We start from the raw sequence: 24,771 nt of genomic DNA on the forward strand, positions 1-24,771 counted from the left end.
AGGTATTTTCAAGGTATTATTACACACACATGCATCTGCCTGCATACTTAAGTTAATAAGATTTCCATAATCACATAATAATAAATTTACTCTGAAAGCAGTACCTGGTGCTCTTTTGCATTTACGAAGTGAGGACTACTGGAAACTCACTAAGAACTTTGGAGCTCTTTGAGAAAGGACCAAGAGTTGATGCTTCTATTCCTTTTTTTTGCTTGTATTTCTGTTTCTATTATGTGCAGATAGACTTCATACAATAAGAATTAGATTCTAATTTTGAATATGGTGTTCTGAAACCACTGCTTGGTGACATTCAGAAGGTGAATTTAGGCAAATCAATCAAAATTCACATCCTACTGATGAAGGAAAAGCAATACTTCAACCACATACAAAGCCTCTAAGTACAAGACAAAGCTAACTTTAAAACCAGTTTCTTAATTTCCATCATATTGAACTTGACCTTAAACATGCATTTCTGACTTACCTATTAAACCTTCAATGACACTAGCCAATAAATTGGCATTTTCAGGCCACTATACTCAAGACATCAGAGTACCTCTTGTTGGAAAATATCTCCAAAAGGTTGTTTTTTTTTTTAAAGCAAAAAAAAAACCTACTCTGCTGCATAGATGATAATCATTCTGAAATTTTATTCATGCACACTCAGCATGCAATAAATAAAATATGTTTCATTATCCCCTCTGAATCACACAGCTCCTAGGATATGGTGTGACCCCATCATGCTTTCCTACTCAAAATGTAGTATTGATAGCTAGATGTAAATTTTTTTTTACTAAAAGCTTTATAGGCTGTTAGCTAAAACAGCAACTATAATCCCATTTTCTACAGGACTTGTTTTCTGTCTATTATGTTAATCTCAAAGCCATACTCTCATACTGCTAGAGAAACAGACCCTACAATTGTGATTTCAAAAACACTTTAACCACCCAAAGTGAATATTTTTAATTCACTGTGTATGACCATAAGTAACACGTTTCCTTTATGCCCAGGAACACATGTATCCTTGGCACAAAGGATCTTCAGGTCCACAGTATTTTATGTTCTAAACACAAGTGTTTTATACATACATGGCTTCTCTACCTAGAGAATCAGTATTGTGCTTAAGTTTCTACATGTGGATTAGTTTGTTAATAGAGAGAAGAGCCATCATCGTCTTAAATGGGATTGAAGAACTGTCAATAACCGTATAATCCATACCCTAACTGTATAATCCATAACCCTAACAAACAGGGGATGGAGAACCCCTGTAACAAAGAAAATCAAGTGAACACTGGCATTATTGGACCCACAAGTGGTGCACAGAACTGATGCAACTTGGCTTTCATGCTCTGAGGAAAAGATCATGTTTTTTTGTTTGTTTGTTTGTTTTTTAATTAGCAAACACCGCGGAAGTAGAAGTGCCTATGTGATATTGCTTCGATTTTAAAGAGCTGTATTGGACCTAATCTCACAAGGCCTTTGCATCCACAGCCCAGTTAATCTTCAGATTAGATTAACTACCTGTGGATAATTCAAACATCATTTTTTATGATGTTCTTAATACACTAAATTTAATTAAACATGTCATACAAAGCTTGCTATCCTATTGAACAAAAAAGCACAAAAATGTATATGGCGATTTTGAATCTCAATACTTTGAGAAGTTGTTTTTTTTTCCTTAAAATAATCATCAATATCTTAACATTTTTCTCATTAAAATGTCATAGTGAAGTTGCACATTTTAAAATGTACAGACCATTTGAAACTAAAATTTTTCCTCTTTAGCCTTAGATTTTTATTTTAACTTTTTCAACTGTACTAAAAGCTCTCTTCTTTCTTCTATCTCAGAGTTTTTCTGAAAAAAATTACTACCTTCTCTACATCTTTTCCTTCAGTATACTTTCCTCATCTCAACTACCACATCTGCTATGCTGCCAGAATACTACACACACTTTCTTTCTGCCCCAGATCTCCCCTGTTCTCCCATGATAACGTAGTTTCTGTTCTGTGCATCCCAAATTGACTCCATGACTTTGCATGACATTTTGAAGACCAGCCTGAAAGGGACCCCCCTGAGTCTTTAAGTGTAGTAGCTTCCCACTGTAGGTCAATCAACTGCATTAGTTCAATTCATACAAAGACTGCATTCAATCTTGAAAATTTTATCAATTTTACACTACGTCCTCTCATCTCTGAAAGCCATTCTAGAACCTTACTGGTCTCACTCTGACCGTGATTTCTGAGTCCTTAGGTAAGCGTCAGACTTCATTCTCCACAAAAATAACAACTTTAATTGAACTGTATCAAGTTTAGGAAAGTCCAATAATGTAGGATGTAAACCTAAATTCTGGCTCTGCCTTTTTTTTTTTTTTTTTTTTTTGCTGGTGTACAGCAAAATGGCATTTTAATCTTCTAAAGTCTTTTAATTGTACGAAGAGTATTAAGCCAAAATTGTGTTCAAATTTACAGAGCTAAATTCTGCTCTCAGCTACATTGATGTGAACCATGTTATTGATTCTGATGGTGTTACTTAAGATGTACACCAATGTAACTGAGAACAAATTATGGTCACTGTATATAAACAGCTCTAGCTAAAAGTATAACAAAGACTGTATTGTGCTATGAGCAGCAGAGCCAATAAATGAATTCAAAAGACACCTAGATGTGTTCCTGGAAAAAAAAGGGGGGCAGGGGAGCAGGGGTCTGAGTGGTCTGGTGGGAAAACAGGAAAGTGGGATTAAGATAAATTAAAACATGTTTGGGCATGCTGGGCTTGACAGCCCCTCCTATTCTCATCTCTTTTGCAGCTTTTAGAACACATACAGTTTAAAAATGAATTGTTCTTCTGCACTGAAAAAAACTTATTTCAGAAGCACAATGCTACCACAACACACAAGATTATCACTGCTAAAATGAGCTTACAACAATATATGTGCATTTGAGTGAAGAGTGATGCCTCTTTCTAAAGCTGCATGCAATCTGCATCCAGAAGTAGTGGGGGGGGGGGGAGGTTGCCTTTTATTGTGTTTGTTGTTCTTGTTCTTGTTTTAAGAATCACATCTCTATTGTCAGATTACCATCTGAAATTCCATTCCATGGAACTCCAGCATCCACAAATCCTTCTGATCAGGTCTGCAGCTTCATCTAAGCATATTAAAATACATTCAAACTTGCAACAACTGCTTTTATACACACCAGTTAGTGAAACAATACTCAGATCAGAAAGGTTAATATTCAGGTTGCTGAAGAACACTGATTGGAAGACAAATAGCAGCAATTTCTAGTAAATTTCTGATTGAATTACCCTTATAAAACGATAAAGCAGCTGCCAGTTTGGACAGTGTAAGTCTATTCACTGCAAGCCACAAGGTGGAGATCTCTGGCAAAGCAGGATCGAAAGAAGTCTTTTACCCAGCCTAACGTTACTATTAACACTTTGAGCCATTGCATCAAGCCAATTTTTCTGTTTGTTTTTAAAGTTTGATAGAAATGTCACTAGTGGAAAAATTAAGTAAAGAGCACTGGTTAGCCACAGAACTGGACACACCTGGCTGCAAATCCACCAAAAGAAACTGACTTCATTAGTACAAGGGACAGCAGAGTAAAATTTATATCTGAAATATGCCTGCACCAGTAGAATTTGCTGAGGCCACAGGCTCTCTGTGTGTTTTTACAGCTGTGTCAAGTTTTGGTTTCTGACTCTTGCCGACATTCAGGAGTGCTGAAGGAGCTCAGGCTAACAGGTCCCAAAACTTTGTAGCTGAGATTTAGATTTCAGCAATTTTAACAACCAGTTTTTGAAATAATACAAACTCCATTTGGAGTTGGAGCTGATGTAAATTAGCAGTTAAAATGCCTTGCATTCTATCACTTTCAGCTCCAATGAACTTATATACTTAAGAGCAGATGGTGTATTTCAATAAACTATCCATATCAATTCAGGAATATAATATCAATTTTCTGCATCAAATGTTGTAATTCTTGCTAGATATGAAAACAAGCTGAAGAACTGCAGCTTTGTCTGTCACCAAGTTAATCTAACTGCATCCAACCTGCAAATTTCATACAGGTCCTCTGTCACGTGTACCACTATACAGGAATGTACCAATTGGGGGTTAATATTGACCACTGATACCCTGTATGACAGAAAATCAGGGTATAGAATTTCCATTGCTCCTTTTGGGAGCTCTGCAGTTGATATCTTAGTGCCATAAAATAATTCAGGAAAAGTTTCTTTTCATTTGACTTACTTCTGAGAAAGTCTCAGATTATGAAATCTGAAAGCACCAGCAGTGAAACACTAACGTCATAATCTTTTCCCTTTATCTACTATTCTTCTCTTGACGTATTTATCTTCTTTTGAAGGTTCAATATATACTGACTGCAGGACTAAACTGCTTTAAAATAAACAGCTTTTATACATATTTCCCAACTGGATCACAAATTCTTTGTCAGATTGTAAGAGATAAGGTAAAGAATTACCTCAACTTCTTTTAAGATGAAAGGCTAGAGATACATACATCAAGATTAATAATTAGAACCTAACATCCAGTGTAAGCATCCTTTATTTATCACTTACTACTCCTAAAGCTGAGATGTGAGAAGTTCAGTGAGCATACATGAATGTGAAGTGGAAAAAAAGTGAGGAAGGATGAGAAAGCATGGGTGAAAGGAGAATTACCTGTGCAGAGGGATGGGCAAAATGGGACAGTAGGCTAAGATCACTAGCACAGAGGGAAAAAAAAAAGTGAGGATAAGGAAAAAGGGAACAGCTAACCTCTACAAACATCAATGTATAAACTGTTTTTATGCAACAGACAATAAATACTACCAGAAGAGTTAAGACTATTAAATACTACAAATAAAAACTTGACAAACTAATGACTGAAAGATTAGGAATAATTAAAGGATGAATGAAAAAACTCTGAACAATTATGAAAGCTATGTTCCTTCACAAACAGGATGGGGCAGAGCACTGTCCTGATTTCCAAGTCTACAAACTAGTACAGCTCACTAGGCTTTCTTAGTGCCTATTCTAGTTAGCTGCTACCTCAACAGTCCACCTTCTCTCACTAGGAGTCTCATTAAAATCTATGGGCTTCTGTGCAGCTAAATTGTACTAAATATACACACAGATGTAGCTGTTTGTGGGATCAAGCCTTTAAATGTGTACATGCTTTCTTTAAGCATCAGCTATTGCTACATAAAAGCTATGTTAAGAGTAGGTTACAGCCAAAAGCATATCTTGATAATGTAAAACATATTGTAGGCATCTTATTATTGCAGTATAAGCATATTTATTATTACATTGCATGATCATCATTACAAAGATTGTGAAATTTTAATTCAAGGACAAACTGAAAAGATGCCTAGCTTGCCAAAGCAAGGAATGAATGGCATTTAAACAACATATGATCTCTTTATAGTTGCATCATACAGCAAACATACAATTAAAAAAGCATATATTAACATCTGAGGCTCCAGATTAGATAAAAACATATACGGAAGCTTTCAATTTTCAACATCTGGGGGGAATTTTGAGAGCAGATGAATAATTCAGTTTGCAGAAATGGAAGCCCTGTGCTTCCCTTCACAAAGAAAGGACAATAAGCCCTATCTTTTTTTTTTTTTTTATTTCCTTGGAGACTACTTAAAAGCCTCGATACAGCTCTAACTTACACTATGCCTCGCTTTTGCATTCTACATACTTGTAAGGGTAGCAAACAGCTTTGCTTCTGTTTGCTGTTCGCTGTTGCTTCAAATCACAGAATCACACAGAATCACAGAATTGTAGGGGTTGGAAGGGACCTCAAGGGATCGTTGGGTCCAAGCCCCAAATCCTGTAAGGAAAACTAAAAGATGACATTTGAGTTCAGTTCATATAAATAAAAACAGCATCGTCAAAAAGGAACAGAGAAATAGCTTTCTGTCCAAAAGCAGTATTCTCTCTGTGCTCTGATGGAGTTCAAAGAACCCTGAAGAGATGAGAGGAGGAGAGGGGGGGCAGCTGAGGAGGGTAATGTGGTTTTGTTTGTTTTTAAAGAGGAGCAACCTTAAATTTACACCTAGGACAAGGCTCTGAACCATCTCCAGTTTCTAAAGAAACATGAAACAGCTGCTATGACATGGAAGACATGGGAAAAGGCCAAAAATGTATAAGCTATTTCATTCAGTCTTTTTCTCTGGTGCTTTTCTTAGACAAGATGATAAACAGGAAGTCAAGGCTGAAAGCACAGGACAATGAAAAACTCAAAACATAATACTTGAGAAATACAATCAAATACAGAGAGTTTAGAATAGTATATGTTTCTGCAATCAGGTAGCAAACCATGTGGAAAATTAATTATTTACAGACAAATCAGTATCTTCATCCAGGCCATAATATGGTTTCAAAACTAAAGTCAGGGGCTCAATACAATAGCCAGTGCAGCTGCAGGAACGAGTGACCAAGATTAAGGCTACATGTACCATCTTAAGGTAATACAGAACTACATATGTAGCTATAAATTTATTCTTAAAAATTCTTTCAAGACGTGAATTTACAAAAGCATTGGAAGAGATGAATCATCAAAATAATCAAGATTATCAACACCAAAGATAACTTACCCCCATCACCTTACCACGTTGTTGAACATCCTCCCACATGCAATGAACTATATAGCGACACATGTATTTTCCAGCACGACCCTCTTGCTTCATTCGTACCAGACACATCCTGCAAGAACATAAACACCATATTCATAGCTTCCAGTTTTTCTTCAAATTTAAAGAATAAATTAAATCTATTTCAGCTTATTTAAGATTCTCCTTAGAGTATGTGCTTTTGTGATCAGGAACAAAGTTTTTTTTTAAATATCCTAAATTTGTCTATTCTGTTCTCAAGAGCTGTATCTGTTGGATTTCGGCCAATCCAGCTATGGAAGAGTGACAGCAAACTCTACTTTGGCTGACAGTACTGTAATCTAGTTAAACAGTACTGCAACCTAAATTCCATAGCCTTAAGAACATATCACTCTTTGGAGTAGGAACAAATATCTTGTCTAATCCTAGGCTAGAAGCCAGCTGTTAATTCAGCCTGGTATACTAAAATGCTGGAAGAGTCTGTCCTAGCCAAGCTGCAAAAGCTTAAGCAAGTTACAGACATCACCCAAACTCACTTTAGCTTTGTCCTAAATTATTTCAACTACAGGGATCTTAGGATACACATCCAACCACTTGGTAAAACCCCTAAATGCAGTACATGCTAGAAGAAATCACAAGTTTGTGTGTTGTAGGATCGTATTTTGAGCGTCATCATGCAGCAGGGCAACCACGTGATCAGGCCCAGTCAGCATGGGTTTATGAAAGGCAGATCCTGCTCAACAAACCTGATCTCCTTCTATGACAAAGTGATGCACTTAGTGGATGAGGAAAAGGCTGTGGATGTGGTCTACCTTGACTTCAGCAAGGCTTTTGACACTGTTTCCCACAGCATTCTCCTCAAGAAACTGGCTGCTCTTGCCTTGGACTTGCGTACGCTTCATTAGGTTAAAAACTGGCTGGATAGCCAGGCCCAAAGAGTCGTGGTGAATGGAGTCAAATCCAGCTGGAGGCCGGTCACTAGTGGTGTTCCCCAGGGCTCAGTACTGGGGCTGGTCCTCTTTAATATCTTTATCAATGATCTGGATGAGGGGATCAAGTGCACCCTCAGTAAGTTTGCAGACAACACCAAGTTAAGTGCTTGTGTTGATCTGCTTGAGGGTAGGAAGGCTCTGCAGGAGGATCTGGATAGGCTGGACCCATGGGCTGAGGTCAACTGTATGAAGTTCAACAAGGCCAAGAAGGCTTGTATAAGAAGCAGTGTGGCCAGCAGGGCTAGGGAAGTGATTGTCCCCCTGTACTCGGCTCTGGTGAGGCCGCACCTCGAGTGCTGTGTTCAGTTTTGGGCCCCTCACTACAGGAAGGACATCGAGCTGCTCGAGCAAGTCCAGAGGACAGCAAAGCTGGTGAGGGGTCTGGAGAACAAGTCTGATGAGGAGCAGCTGAGGGAGCTGGGGCTGTTTAGCCTGGAGGAGGCTCAGTGTCAACCTTATCGCACTCTACAGGTACCTTAAAGGAGGCTGTAGCAAGGTGGGGGTTGGTCTATTCTCCCATGTGCCTGGTGAGAAGATGAGGGGGAAGGGGCTAAAGTTGCACCAGGGGAGGTTTAGGTTGGATATTAGGAAGAACTTCATTACCGAAAGGGTTGTTAGGCACTGGAATGGGCTGCCCAGGGAAGTGGTGGAGTCACCATCCCTGGAGGTCTTTAAAAGACATTTAGATGTTGAACTTACCAATATGGTTTAGTGCAGGACTTGTTAGTGTTAGGTCAGAGGTTGGACTAGGTGATCTTGGGGGTCTCTTCCAACCTAGATGATTCCGCAATCTTACTATGAATACCAGGTTGCGTTGTTTTAATTTTTTTTTTTTTTTTAATTTATAACAAGTTTTAAAGCCATTTGAAATTCATTGCTGCTATTCAGTCTAAAAAATAAACCACCACCACAACAAATGTATTTCCTTTTATTTCCTCCTACATTTGTAAACAGCATGAACTGAAATACAGGCTATTGCCTCACTAACCTAAGAGACAAGTCCCATCACCAGCCCACGTTCTCCACTTTACCAGTCAGCTCGGCTCCTGTTTTTCAGATTAGAAGAGCCTGTTTGGGTTGACTAAGTTACTGTGGATGCAGTGAAGCTCAAACATTGAAACTAAAATAAGTCACAGCTTTGCACAGACACATGCTACAGCTTAGGAACTGCTCACATAAAAGCTTTTTCTCACAACTTTGTAAAAGCAACAGAGCAGAGCTACTGCAGGCCTCTTTGAAGCAGCCACGTATTACCAATAGTGAAGGTACCACAAGAGTTAAGAGGTAAAAAATGATTTATGCATCTGTTCATTTCTCCAGTGGAGATAAGATCTGGGCTTCCCTTCAGGCATTAGAAGTATTTGGTGCTCTGTGAATGCCAGCTCAGAGAAAATCATAAACATTTGAAACTTGTCTGTTGGGCTGACCTGTAAAAGGGCAGATGCCAATCTTTATGATGGATTCTATGTGATGTGCTGATTAGTAAATAAAACTTTGTTTTAATCTGCAAAGATAGAAAAATTTATTGCCAGAGATGAGTCACAGAGTGAAAGCAAACTGAAGGCACCAAAACCTACATTGCTTCTCTACTCTTTTTTTCCTAAATAGAACCATACATATAAGTCCCATACAAGGGTCATTCAACTGACACACCAACAATAAAAGAATAGCCTTTGGGCCAGAATCTGATTCCTAGATGGCGGCTTTGGAAAATGACAGCAACCATTAGAGGCTCCATGGATCTGGCTCCAATATAACACAATCCTAACATAATGAGGTCAGAAGGCCAGAGAGAGGGACTGAGGCGTGTCACATAGACATGTGATCAAAAGGTGGAGTGACCGTAGTGGGTCTACATGGCAAGGTTTTGGTGGCAGGGGGCTATAGGGGTGGTTTCTGTGAGAAGAATCTAACTCACCGTCCTTATATCAACCCTTGAGCCCTTGCATTGTAATTTCTTCCCCTTTTCCTTTGAGGATGGGGAGTGAGAGAGCAGCCATGGTGGAATTTGGGTGCACACCCGAGTAAAACCACCACAGTGGCAGAGAACCTGGGTAGAGGGTGAGTAGAAAAGGGAACAGGCAACAGTCAGTGAAGGGAACACTGGGATGAGTGGCAATTCCCGTTCCAGGAAACAGAGCCATGTAAGAATTCCCAAGGTTTATATTGTGGCAGTGACAACCCCATTTCAGTCTAATAGCACCACTGTCCCAGCAACTAAATGCAATTAAGATGGTAGTAAAAAGTGAATCTGTCAGCTTCTTGCCCTCAGAAAAATGGCAAAGCTTTCTGCTAAACCAATGGTCCAGACATCAGGACAGCTGTCTATCTTGCCACAAGTCAAACACACAGCAAGCTTAAAACTTCTTTCTTACTTACTTCCACCAGTTTCAAAACCTTTGTTCCTCTTGTGTATTTATATAATTGACTTGTATGAAAATGTTAATTAGTTATTGTATCCAAAATTTTTTGCTCACTCTTAAGTCAACGAGTTAAAGACTAAGTTTAGAAGTCTAACTCTGGGTTAAGAAAAATATTTTTATGCTTCTCTCACTCAATACACAAGCACGGCAAAAAAAAAGGAAAAAAAAAGTGGCTTGGCAAGAATCCCCACAGGCATAAACACTGGTTCCCATCTAGTCTGCCTTAGCAATGGCAAACCAAGAGGAGAGTAGTTCACAGACTAGCAGTTAACAGCTGGTCACTGATGAGCAGGAATGGAGTAGTGTTCTTAGTTAAAACTGGCTACCCTTGAAGTCTAAAAGGTTTCTCTGTGTTTGGATGCATAGTGCTGTCATAGAGCTGTTCTGCAGCACCACGAGTGAGATCATGGAAATCTGCAGTTTATTTGAAAATTTGGTAGTTTGTTACTACACCTGCTGTCTGAGGTTTAAAAAAGACACACACTCTTTAAAGACTATAAACCTTCTAACTGGATCAACACAGTGTGAAACATTTTATCGTTTCACTACTGAATCTGTTCTGCAGTTTACTCAAATACTGACTCATCTTCATCAAAGCACGAAAGCAGGATTATTCCAAACTGTCTTTAGAAATCTATCTACCTAACATTTGCTGGATAATTTATGCATGCAGAGAGGTTATGTTAGAAGAAAAATATATGAAAGGATGCCTGAAAAGGAAGAGGAGCACCTTCACCTCTATCCATCTTAGGCAAGAAGTAGCAGTTTCCCACAAGAGCCTCAGCTGTGACTGTTTCCATCGGTATTCCCGTAATGTCCACTGACTAGCTTATACACCAGAAGCAGCAATTGTCATCACCCCAATTAACTGGTGGGATGTGGCTCAGTACTACACAATCAAGGTGATAATATGCTTCCACGGCTCAAGCCCACTCAGAGCTTCATACTATCCCCTGCATAGCCAGTCATTCTGGCTTCCTCAGTTGTTCCTGAACAACAATTTCTAGGGTTGTGTTACACTAGATCAGAGAAATTACTCTGGCTTAACAACAGAAATATCAACAAGAATTTTGGAAAGCTGTTGCTTTACTCTGTTTAACCCAGATCATTCATGAATGGCCAGCAATTTGGATACTGGAGAAGGAAGTTCCTGAGTAGACTTCAGCTATATGTCATGATATACTTTACGACCAATGGTAGCTTAGAATAATGGTAAGAAGCAGAATTCTGAATTCTTGCTCATTATTGTTTAGAATGTTTGCATGTTATCCTTTGCTTCAGCCTATCAAGTTTGCTAACTACTGTATTTACAACCACGTATAGTTTTTTGATAGGACACAAGCTAACAGATCTGAGCCTGGCTGCGTAGCCATCTTCCCTCCTCGTGCCTCTGCTTAGGTCAATTAGCCCATTCCCTCAAGGTAAGACAGCAATGCCTCAACTAAATGTCTAAGACAGTCCAGATAAACTTGTTCTTAAAATGTCTTTATTTAACACTCTCTCTTGGTGCAATTTTAAGCCCCTTGCTTCCTGTTCTCCTAGGATGAACCATAGACAGATTACTTCCTTTCTTCTGAAGCAGCAAATCTCATAGTACAGTAACCTCACTCCTTTCTACGAAAATCTGATAATTATTTCTTTGCAAGAACAGTTTTCTACAAACTTGATGGTTCTTTTTCTCCTTTGGACTCTCTCAAACTGCTCAACACTTTAACAAGTACAGTTTTCCTTATGGGAAGCAATAGTCAGATGAAGTTTTGCAACAGACTTCGGAGTCTGTTGTCGAATGAAGCAGAGATTTAGTTTCTCCAATGTTGTGTAGTACCTTGCTGTCAACATGTTGACCATACCTTAAGCATAAAAGAACTTCAGTGTCCCTCATTAGCTGTCTCCTTAGCACCACAGGCTCAAATTCTTGGCTTTCTCTTACGTAGCAGTGATCTTAGAAGTTCTCTATCCAGTATTCCTTTTCTATCACAGTTCCCTACCATAGTTGCCTTATTTATTTTTACACCTGTCAGTCATGAGAGAAGATTATACATCTTGACCATGATGCTGGCACAAGGTACATTTTCCTATCAATACAAAATCAAGATGTGAAAAAAAGAGTTCTTTGCAGATTCATGTTACCCCTCTTCGTTTTCCCCCAGGTATTTACAAATGGTTTGATTTTGAAGTTTATTGCAGTAGTTTTCCGAATATCAAAACATGATTGCCTTATTGATTCAATTATTAATGTCCCTTTCACAGGAAACTGTAAGAAATAAACTGCAAGTCTCAAGGGTAATCCATTAAATGATTCCACTGATTTCATTAACTGATTCAATGGTTCTGCTAATTTACTCATTGCTTGGTGAAATGAGCTGCCCCATCTTTCAATATACTGAGGAGACAGGAAATTAAAAAGAGGGAAGGGGAAAAAAAGGAGGCAAGGAAATAAGGGGCCTGTGCATAAGGCAACTATTTTAGTACAAACTTCCTTTCAGCCTTTGGATAGCTGAGTGCAAGTCTATGTACTTCAGTAATTTTTGTTAAGTGCCAGGTCTTTCATGAAACTGTACTCCCTTGTGCATCCCTCTGACCTTTATGAGTAGGTAATATTAGATGAAGAACTGATTTTTTTTGGCTATTTTCACAAATGAAAAAAGGTGGCAAAACACTTAACGTGTAAGGTGTTAAATATTTTTACATACAGCCAAGCTGGCATTCACCAACCTGTATGCACATTTCAGAGGTGCAAGAATAAATGCCAGCGCTATAATTTGTTAAATGCTTCTGACAAGCAGCAACTTCAACCACCACAAATTCTCACAATTTAAAACACTTCTACATAAATTTAAACTTTTCCTAAAACACCCAAATAAGATTTTTCCACACAGGCTAGGCAAGGCTTTTTGAAAACTCATGGCACAGATCATTCCACTACCTAGGAATTCAGAGATTTAAACAATGTTAGCTTCTCCATAGGTCTTTTTGCTCTTTAGTAGAAAACTACTAAAATTCAGTATTTAGTAAATTGAATATAAACATTGTTATCAATAACCATATATCCTCCTTCCCCCCCCCCCCCCAATAAGGTACTTATCATTCTATTTCCTAAGAATAGTTATATTACTATTTAAGTTCCACTTACCAGACATGAAGCTGTGCTACAAGGAACCAGGAATTCAAAGTATCAGGCATTTGGCACCCTTGATGGAAACAAAGCTAAATATTAATATGAATTTCATCTTTTTTTTTCCATCTAACAGAAATTCACTCCACCAAAAGCCAAATACATTTTAGTAATTTAATTTCTAGCTCTACATAGTAAATACATATTGGAAGCAAACATCATTTACTGTCAAACATGTGCTTAAAATTTAGAACATGCAGTCATGGGACACTGCAGATTCCAAAAGATTTCATATGTGTAGAACTCAGATAAAATTTATATTAGAAAAAAAAAAATCCATAATGGAGAATTAAGAAGAAAAACATGTGGCTTCTAAAGTCCCAAAGCAGTAGAGAATAACAAGGTAGTAACAATGAATGCTTTGCTCAGTTCTTACACTCATCCTTTACCAAGTGCTGTTGCCTCCTACTGGAGGCAGGACACCATGCTAGCTCTGACTCAGCTGTCAGGACTTGCTACATGGCTGCAGAACCCACTACACTCTGAGGTATACCTTGCTTCTAGCCATATTAGGATTATTAAAAACAACCAACCACGGAAACAACTTCTTCCATACTCAGTTCTTCTACAATAGCCACTGGGCTATAGAGGTTTCCATAGGCACGTTCACACTCCGAATTTGTACCATGTCATGAGGCTGTGGGGCTGGAAATTTAGTCTATAGGCCACAACAAACTCCTTTTCCTCATGTTTAAAAAGCATGGACCTATGGGCTACGTGCACATTAAGTCCTCTAGCTCCTCTCAGTCTTAAAGCTTCCTTGTGGGAAGCTATTTCTACATCTGTCTCCTGAAGAAGTTTTTAAACAGCAGTAGAGAATCCCTCAAGAGAAGGATTCAACACAGCTGCCTTCGCCTACCAAGCACTTCATCTTGTCTTCTGAACTATTCAAATCTAGCTTTAAGAAGGCCAGAGTATTCAAAAACAGACTCTCCTGTCAGATATGCCCCAAGGAAGCCAGCCTTATCTTTTTCTGTACAGGAATGTATTCTTTCCCAACTCCTATACTTCCTGGCTCCCAAGTACCACCAAGGAGGCTCACCTGGATTATGAAGCAATATTTTTACAGCCTTTCTTTTTACATACCAACCATGGTCAGGCATCCACCACAACAAACAATCACTATTGCTCCCTCCTCAAAGAGATAATTCCACCAGGGCATAGGGGGTGCCAATCTTCACCATCAAATGCCCATGTATCACCCACACCACCTCTAAGAGGGTATAAAGACACTAACAGTCTATGTTTGGAGATTAAACAGAGATTTTCCTCACCCATCTCCCTTTCTGGCTGTCTCATTCCTATTAGGAATAGTTCAAGAGCCTAGAAATGACTACTTTGACATAAAGACTTGCTAAGGCATCTCTAATCAGAGAGAGAGTACACAGCACTTGTATTAATCAAACCATTTCATTAAATGAGGGTTCCACAGGTAAGACACAGAGTGAAACACTCCGTTCAAGAGAGAGAATTTTCTGAAATCAATTCCCACATACCAGTCTCCTACCACAAAAATTAACAATTCATTGGAAAGCAAAGCTCACAACTCCACTACTGGAAATACTGAGAGTTTGTAAACACCTATTCAATAACCAGGAGGGAAGATTTTTTTCCTCTAGCTTTCCAAGTGTTGCACTTCTATTTCCATAATTCATTTTTTTTAACTTCAATATTAAGACTGACTGTATCCTAAACTTGAAGGAGAGGTGGTTTCTTTAAAGCAACAAGCTTCCCCTTAGTTATCAGCTTTTTTGAAAGAAGGTACTTATAAAATTTGGGGTTTTGAAAGACCTCATTCCAGGAAACTAACATGGCAGAAATATGCATCCTATAATTCAAGAGAAAATTATTCCCTTCAGAATATAGTTAGATGCAGAAAAAAAAAATATCACAAAGCGCAATTACCTATGAAATTACTGTGATACTTATCAGCTAGGGAATAAATCTATTCTGCCTACAGAATACCTCCTGTTCACACCTGTGCACGTAAGAGACATGAATGCCCATGATTATGAGGACGTACCTCTTTCTCCAGTCATATTCTGCACTTAAAATTCATCAAGTAGGGGAAGCAAACTTGAATGTAGAATTTTTCATGATAGATCATCTTTGCAACTATCACAATTTTAGGAAGAACACAATTGGATAGCATCCCCACACCCTGAAAAAAAAAAATAGGTGCACTACATCAGCGTTCCACTCAGAGCACGACTGAGACAGCAACAGGTGCCAATAGGATGCCTGATGGGCTTCGGAAGCCAGAAGAATCCAAAGCACTGTAGGTAAACTCCATCTCTTTTGTGCTTCTTGATAGACCCTACTAAGAACTACCTGAAATAGGGCCAGCTCTTTGTTACTGCAGCTGCATAACAACAGGTCAATTAACACTATTAACAGATGAAGATAAATTCAAGGTAACCCTACACTCCATGCTCAGACAAACTCCAACTCAGCTCTCAGTATCACCTACCTGATATTAACAGTTCTTCTGGTCTTTCAAATATAAGGATAAGCATGAAGTGTTCTCCTCACAAACAGGAGCTTCCTATATTTTATTAGAACTACCCAAACTCTACAAGCTTTATGCACAGAAGGTTTTGCACCAGTAATCTTACTTCCCTCTACTATTTCTCTGTTCTCCTTTATACAAAGGACAGAAAAAATGTTAAAACAGCCTCACTTTCCATATAAGCAACACAGTGTAGCAGATATTTGGGATGTCAGCCCAAAAGCAGAATTCCCAAAATTTTGCTTTATAATCATCCATGGACAAAGACAGAGCAGAATGGCACACACACTAAAGTTAACTTAAGTATAATACTGGAGACCCTCAGTTAGAACACCTCCTTTCTATGCTACAGAAGCTTCATGTACCTCGTATCCATAGTGTTTTAGGAACTGCTGTTCCACAGCATAATGCAGAGAAGGGCAGTAGACAGTGCTCACAGTGCATGAGAGAAACTCTCAGAAAAACGCACAAGGTATCAGTAGAAATGCACCGAGACAGCAAGATAGCCTGTAAGACATGCACTTTATGTCATTGTTCTAGTCCTCAACACTACAATATCCAGCCAACCCAAGTCACCTGTCAGAGAACCACCTCACAAAATCCACATACCAGTATGAGTTCCACAAGGTCACATCACAGTTATTATTCTAGCCATGAGGTAACCACATCACAAAAGCAGGTCCAGAAACACTGAAGACAACTCTGTGACAAACCAGTTCTGATCACACGGGGTTAATCAGCCCATAAATGGTTTTACACATGCATGGGCGTACTGTTTTCAAGGCCAGCTCAGCAGGTTAACAGCTTTCACAAACTACAGAGAAAAAGCTAATAAGATCTCCAGAGACCTGAGCTGACTGTTCATTTCACTTGGATATCTCAGCACCATGCAACTACAGCCAGAAGTGCTGGGGGCAGCAAAACATAACTACACTTCTAGGTCTGCATGTAGTCAGCTTTGGTGCAGGCAGACCTGATCTGAGTCTCACACAGCAGCATTACCATTCATAGGGGTCTTGAGCAGTGCAGTTCATTGTGTGGGTGTGTAGCACCCACATCAGCATGGTCTCAGGCACACCTGTGTTTGCTGCATCACCAAGAGACAGAGCTAAGAGGTAGTTGCTTCCTGTTCCTACTAGTATCCCAGACTGCTCTTTTGAGAATAAGCCGTAGTTCTGGCTTAGGTGTTGTTCCCTTTACTTGAAAAAGGACCAACTCAAAAAGGAAAAACCTGTTCCTGACTGATATAGTTTGATTAAAACAGGATGACTTGAACTAAGTTGGGTATCTTGTATGCCATGTTCCCACCTCTGAACCACATACTCCTCACCACCTATTTTATGCCACAGCCTCTGGCCATCAGTCCCTTCCATATGTCACTAATTCACTAACACAGCAAAACAGGAAGGCAGCAAAAAAGCAGGCTAGTTCCTTTCAATGACATAAACATTTCATCAGAGGACATGGTAATTGAACAGACTAGACACAGGCAGAAAGCCCATGCAGAGAAGAGGAAGGAAGATGGAGAAGCGAGCCTTTTCCTTTTGGCCACCCTTTCAACTCATCTGCCCGTGGAACTACATGTACAACCTAAAGCTCTTCATTGGTTAAAAATAAACAAACAAACAAAGTAAAAGGTTCCTGTCCACTCCATCCAGTCTATCTTTTAGGGGAATTAATTTTTAAACACAGATCACATGCTTATTAGGTTCTAGAGCCAATTCCCCAAACAGCTGCAGGAGATAGAAGTAACAGAAACATCTGTCTATATTAGAACAATGGGTTCTTTGGAACAACCACCATAGGCACCAACATCACAGGCATTCTTACACCAACAGATACATCATACAGTCAGTGTCAACAAAACTACTTCCTTGCATTAAAAAGGTCTCATATGAATGCAAGCAGAGATTTCCCTGTGTATAAATTTAGAACTTGACTGGCTACAACTTGTACTGTAGAGCAAAAAGACAATAGGAACAACTATGACATTCTGGAGAAAAAGGAGGGAAAGACCACCTGCTGTTTGTGATATGCTTGAAGAGAGGAAGAGCTCCAGGAATTTTTCTCTTTAAAAAGGTAAGACAGTACCAAGAATACAAAAATAATACAAAAATAGTAATTGAAGTCATTTTGCTCAGTACTGAGCCAGAAGAATCTGTAGCAAACAGAAAACACAGTATCTCTTTCCTAGACGGGTTCTGAAAATCCTTCAATCTAGGGTAACATTTATAAATCTTTTTCAATTAATCTGTTAAACAGAGATAGTGAAACAACTGCTAAAAATAGCAAAACTTATGTCTGAGAGGTACATATGACAAGACTATTTAGCTGAGAAAGTCTGAGAGGACACACAGCTGGGGAGATGTGTGTGTGCAGAAAAGATGAGGTTCTAATTTTTTCATCATCAGTGATGAATCCTACTACTTATAGAGTTCTCCCTACAACCACTGAAACCACATCATAGTTTTGGAAAACCTTTGAAAGCCATCGGAAAATCTTGCAGCAGCAATACCATGTGCCAAACCACCCTCAGAAAATTCTGCACTAGATTAAAACACAAAGATGCACCTTCAGCTCATCTCTTGAAGAAGCAGCAGCAGCTCCCACCTATGCCTAGTACAACCATAATCACACTGTCATGGGAAATAATTCATATAAGAATAATTATTTGAAATTTACTTAAGTGAATCATACAGCTCCCCATTCACCAATCTGTATTTGATACTAACAAAAGCAGCAACAGATTTTTTCACTGATAGCTAAAAAAAAACCACAAAACTGTTCAACAAGGAAGAGTCATCACAATTCCAGCTAAAATTCGTATATACTTAAAGGAGAGACTTACGTGTCTTGGTTCTAGTCACACCAACTAGTCAGGAGATGTGTCCTGGCTTAACCAGATACAAGGAAGAGAGACAAGTAGAACCCTGAAATCTAACTGATCCTGTATCATTAAAAAAAGCTGTGCATCAGTGGAGGGGGATGGTTCTCTCATGCCTGTATCCTGATTACACTGGACTTTCTCACTAGTCATGGGACTGGGTAAGACAGAGACCATCAGACCATGGTAAAAAAGAAAGAAACATTTGGATTCTTAGCTTATCCCACCCTTCGTAATAGAAATGGCAATGTCCTTCAAATTCCAGGATATTCTGGTTTTACCAATCCCACCATGTTCTTATTCTCCATTGCAGGGGACAAAATGTAACAATTCCAGAAGCCAGAGCATGCCATTGAACCTTTGCAGCTTCAGAGCTTAAAGTAATAACGTAGCATAGTCAGCTTCCAGTTGGCTGTGCACTGTTACCATATGGCAAGTCTTACTGTTGTCTTATTTATAGATATACATGTAAACCTATCTAATTATTTTTCATCATAAGTTCTCTCACCAGGGTTACATTCCAAATTCTAGTATCTTCAAAGACACAACTTACTGTTAAAGAATTCCTCATAGTCAGTTTTCTCCACACAGCATGTGTACATGCGCAAAGCTGCTACCTTAATTTTCTAAAGAAAAAGAAAAGACAATACTTGATTACACGATGAATACAATCATTCATCATAAGAACACTACTGTTTTTGTTAAATACATATGCTGTATTCTTCTGAAAAGACTTCTTTTGAGACTCACTATCAGCTGAGATTTTCAAGAGCACAATAAATTATTATTTCCCAGAAATTACACAACTGTAATTCATCTTGCCTCGAGGCAAAAAATGGCTAAGTGGCTGCTTGAATACCCTTCCAAATCTAGTTTAGTATAAAACTAGAATTGCAGAAAAATAAATGAAATAGCTTCCCTACAGAAGCTCAAAAGATCCCAACACACAACTCCTAGATTCATCCAATATTTTTACCTGTTGATATATACATTAGTGTTCTGTATGTTTTATTTTTTAAGTAGCAATATACCAGATGTACTAAAAATATCTTGTTTTTCCCCACAAAAACGAGATTTGGCCAACAAAGCTTCAAAAGCAAGAAAGCAATCCTGTGTGATGAATGATGTGAGCTATATTTCAGGTGCTTCAGAACTTTTAATTTTGTTCATCGCTTGCCATTCCACCACAAAAAAAATCAGTGCATCATCGATAACTAAGACAGACACGCTGAAGCTTCAAAAAGCACAATAACAGACAAAGTTCTGAAAGAGAATAACTGACAGCTATTCCTGTCTACCAAAATCATGGGAGGAGAAAAATAAAAAAAATTGAAAATTCCAAAGCCTACTCCCATACACGCCTAAGCAAGGGATCAGCATTGGTTTTTTTGTTTATTTGTTTTGTTTTCTTTTCATTGGTAACTACTAGGGATTGTCTTGGTGATCAATATATTATAGATGAGCACTCTATGACTATCAAATGGCACTTCAAACTGCTGAAGTACTATTTATTTTGGCTCCTCCAGCCAAAAGAAAGATAGGAAAGTTACACTTGATCTGCTGTGGAAACACAGAGGCCATTAATTTTTTATTCAGTAATCACAAGGTTCTGTCAAAAACATAGGATTAGAAGCTTTCTCAACAATTGATTACATGTCTAAAATTCTTGCAGTGAAATAATTTACACCATTTACCAGAGTTCTGAAGGTTTCAATTTTAAAAGAAACACTGCCTGGCCTGGGAGTAGAGATCTCCCCTGTGAAAGTCACTGCTCCAGACTAAGCGTTATTAGACATTAAAAACATACTGTAAAGAACAGTTCCTGCAATCCAGCCCTTAAATAAGACGAGAAACACAGGAGAAACTGCTGAAATTTAATCATGGAAGTTTTGGTGTGTAAAAGAGGTAAGAGGGAAGGGAGAAGAAAGAAAAAAACAGAAATATTAAGAAAACGTCCCTAAGATCTCATAGAGGGCACTGGCAAGGCCAAAAATGAACTCAGGTCTCCTGAGCCCTAACCACAAAATAACTCTCTCCAAACCCAGGTTCCCTAGCCAAAAGCAGGCACTAAAGAGTAGCAATTAAGGAGAGCTCTGAATCAACACTTGCAGCTAACAAGAATCTTTATTACAACAATATGTACACAAACACATGGGAGAGAAACTACCCTCTCATGATGTTTATCAGCATATGATATAAGTAACTGGTTTTCAAGCAAAATACCTCACCGCCATAACTGCCAGTTATCTTTTCTTTATATTTTCTTTCTGAGGGGCAAGATGCAATAAGCAACAGTTTCAGATCAGTCTCACAGGAAGCCCACTCTGCCTTGCAGATATTCAAAGCACCTTATAAGTTTTTAACATCTGCACAGTTGGGCTCAGCCCTTCCCAGTCATGTCACCTTTTCCTGTGACCTGGTTCACAGCAAAATTCAGAATTGCATCTGTCTTTTTCCATTGTGCAGAAGGAACTGGAGGTCTCCTACAGAACTGCTCTCATTTAGTCACTGTTAACAACTGCTTTATAAAAGGACTCTTTTACAAACACCGAAGAGAAGGACCTATTTGTGACTCTGCCTTAGGCAGCTACTACTGAAACAGCAGTAACATCTCACTACTGTCCATTTCAGAGACACTCCTGTCACAGAAACACAGAACAAGGGAAGATGCAAAGAAGGCCAACGAAAATCAAGACATGAAACTTGTTTCAATAACAGAAACAAGTTTGACTAGGTCTCTTCAGTTCAGTAAAAAGTTCAGCTAATACGGCATATGTAAGATTATAAAGCCACAAGTGAAAGGGAAAAGGTGAACATACACCCCAAAGAAAGAATAATCACCTTTTTTTTTAAAAAAAAAATGACAAAATTAAAAAACATCAATTGAAAACAACTGTACCTCTTCCCACAGCAGATACTTAAGCTACGGAACTCCTTAATATAGAATGCTGTAGATGTTACAAGCTCACAAGAGCTCAAAGTGCAACTGCATAGATTTATGGAATAAAAATTCATCTACAGAAAAATGCCAACTCTTGTTCAAGAAATCCTGAAACAGGCATTTGCTGTAAGTTCGGGAAGTACACGAGAAAAGTATCATTATATGCTTTTACTGTAATTAAATTCTTTCTAGATAACTGGTACTAGTCATTACCAGAGACAAGATTCTGGTCTGTGCAGATGTTGGACTGACTTTTAAGATAGCAAGGTGGTTATTGTGTTCTTTGGTGCACAAACGAAGAGGAAAATAGGCTATCTGAAGAAATTCAAGAAGGCTTAAAGACTCTACAAAGCTAATGCAATGTTCCTACTTAGGTCAAAGATGACAACACAGACCAAAGCAGGTTCCAGCTTATATTACTATATCCCCCGCATTATAAAACAATGACATACTTGGGTAATAATTAGAATTGTTCCATATAAATATTGTTCCTATTGCAAGAAAAAACGGTCGTGAGTTTTTCTGCTTTTGTTTGTCTTTGCTTTTTAAGAAAGCTGAAAGTATTAACCAAGATACTAAATAAATGCTTTACCCATCTGCTATACTTCAGAGGTCCTGTGAAACCCATTGCTTCTATTATCCTTGTGAAAGGACCCACTTTCTCTTCTGTCTGCAAGGAATCTTTTGCAGAAAGATGCTGTAAAACAGAAAGATTACCACAAATATCAGTTTCAGCAATTGGATCTGACTATTTTAGTTTGACAAGCTAGAAGTTTAACAGAGAACTTCAGATTTTCTGTTTACTTTCTCTGCTCAATGAAACAAATACATATTAGATTTTATCTGCAAAACAGTGTACTGTCTTTCCTTCTTGACATTCTTCTGTATATAAATGCAAGCATTACATGTCTGTTCCAATAAGAGCATCCCACTGGGAGCTCAGGCCCAGACTGCACAGAAGTCTGCTTTCTGAAATATTGCTCTTACTCTAAATTACCATATTCTTTCTGGATTACTGTCCTTTACTCAGGCAGATAAAATAAGCAAACAAATCACAAACACATAGTAAATAACAAATAGTAAATTGACAGTAAATGGATAGTAAAGAGATAGTAAAAAAACAGTTGGCCCTTTCACATCCTGTCTTACTCTCACAGCCATATTGCATTCTAGAGTAATTACGTATGATAAAAAGCAATCAGCTCCATCTTAAAATTAATGAAGGCACATGAAGCCACTGAAAAGCTTACTGAAATCTTACTAGAAAGCTCCTTCAAATTCTTGTTCCCATTGCAGTTTTTCTCAATTTTACTTGTGGAAAATCTACATCAGAGGAGTAATTTATTCTTCAATGATTTGCAGCATTTGCAAACATGAAGATAAATGTTTTCCTCCAGATTAACTATACAGCACTAGGCTGATAAGAAATCTTTGTGGCATTCTGGCTAAAACTTCCTAGCAGTACTAATCAGCCAACAGGAATTATCATTTGTACTCCAGCAAATAATTTCTAATCAATGAAGGATGCAGTATAAATATTATGTTATAAATAAATTACTTTTAACCATTCTAACCAAAATCTACTGCAAATGTATCTTGTACATATACTTGAGAAATGCAGCTGAGAGCCATTATCATCTGAGAAACTTCCATGACCAAGGAAACGTTAAATTGCTTTAACTCGCTGGAATTTCACTTTAAGCACTTCCTCCTAAGATGTGAACATACTAAGAAAAGAATTTTCTTAGCAGGGAAGCAATTTAGCCACATAAGCACTGCCATACTTGGCCAGACCACTCAGAGAAATACCCCATCTCCAACAAGGACCATCCGCAGATGCTTAGAAGAGACACTTCGAAGGGCAGAGAAATAGTCACACACACTGCAGGTTCCTGTGGTATATCTGCCCAGCTTTTAATGCTCACTCCCGTTCTGGAAAACGTATGCACACATTTATTCTTGGCAGCTACAAATTCAGCACTCCAAAACAGTTTGTAAAACCATCTAACCTCCATAATACATAGAATTGTGGTACATGACTTTCACAGCTTCGTTACATAAAATCAGTTCCCTTGAGCCTCTTTTAAACCCAACCTTGGGATTTCATTGGAAGCCTCCAATTTAACTACAAGAAGCCACAAACAGCCATCTCCTATGCCCTTTCTCAGTACCTTTTATGAATTTTACAGACCAGTATTATGTATAGGTCCATCAGTTATCAGACCGTGATTCAGATGAGTCCTAAAATAGCCTCCTCTCATATAGAAGGCTTTTCAGATTTCTCTTTATTCTTTTTGTATTCTCTATAGCTTTCCTAGCACAACTGATTTTTGAAATGGCATGAATGATACACAAATATTTAAATACTGATACATATCCAGCACAAGTTGCTATACTTCAAAAAAAATTAACTGCAAAGCTACAAAAAATGTAGCTTAGAGCCATAATCAACTCCCACATATACCCAGAGAGTACACACTATCATTAGCATTTGAGATAAAATGATTTGCACTCGTGCAATCCACAGATGGCTATTAATGTCTTGACCTCCATCACGCTTAGTATACACGTAACTAAAAAGAAACATGCTCAATGCCATTTTACTATCAGTCACCTAGTTAGACAGTATCACACTGTCCAGGACCTCAGACCCTTTAAACCTAATGGCTATTAAACCTGTTCACCAAGTCCACTGCTATCATGCAAAACAACAGCATCTGCAACACATGATAAGGAATCTGGAAACATCTTGTCACTTCTAATATGTATGGACAACATCGGACAACATCTGTTCTTCCTTCTTTGAAGGTAAGAAGGGAACGTCTGCCACCAACCCCCACCCCAATAACTACTCTTCCCAACTTTGCTTCTTTCCCCATTGGGCTCATTTCCCAAAAAAAGCAAATGCGATTTGACTCTCCTATACTAGCAGTTCATTTTCTGGAAAGCAACAGAGTTTCTTTTCAATTTATTGGATTCATTGTTAATGCTATACTAAAATATTTTACGTAAAAGATGAATCATCTCCTACATGCTTTCAAAAGCATTTCATTACCTGTATCTGTACAATTCCTAGAACAATGTGCCCTGACAATAAAAACATAAAATTCTTCTAACCTTATTTGTATTGTAAAATGTTCTATTTAGCTGTTTAATGGTTCCATTGGCTTGAATAAATCCACCACAGGCTTCAGACAGTTGGAACTGGCCAGTCTTGTGTCTCTAGTAA

At 38.4% G+C, this 24,771-nt stretch overlaps 1 protein-coding gene across 2 annotated transcripts in view; it reads right to left on the bottom strand.

Annotated features, from left to right (window-relative positions):
* The window catches only part of UQCC1 (ubiquinol-cytochrome c reductase complex assembly factor 1), a 47,275-nt gene that overhangs the window by 17,698 nt on the left and 4,806 nt on the right, over positions 1-24,771 (bottom strand). For both annotated transcript variants that reach the window (XM_068700570.1, XM_068700571.1), the window contains exons 3-7: positions 24,660-24,764; positions 22,135-22,239; positions 19,155-19,227; positions 13,167-13,224; positions 6,604-6,712 (exon numbers count right to left, since the gene is read on the bottom strand). In XM_068700570.1, the coding sequence (XP_068556671.1) occupies positions 6,604-6,712; positions 13,167-13,224; positions 19,155-19,227; positions 22,135-22,239; positions 24,660-24,764 (450 nt within the window). The remainder of the gene's footprint in view (positions 1-6,603; positions 6,713-13,166; positions 13,225-19,154; positions 19,228-22,134; positions 22,240-24,659; positions 24,765-24,771) is intronic.

Source organism: Anas acuta, chromosome 16, assembly GCF_963932015.1.
Source record: "Anas acuta chromosome 16, bAnaAcu1.1, whole genome shotgun sequence".
Taxonomy (NCBI): Eukaryota; Metazoa; Chordata; class Aves; order Anseriformes; family Anatidae; genus Anas; species Anas acuta.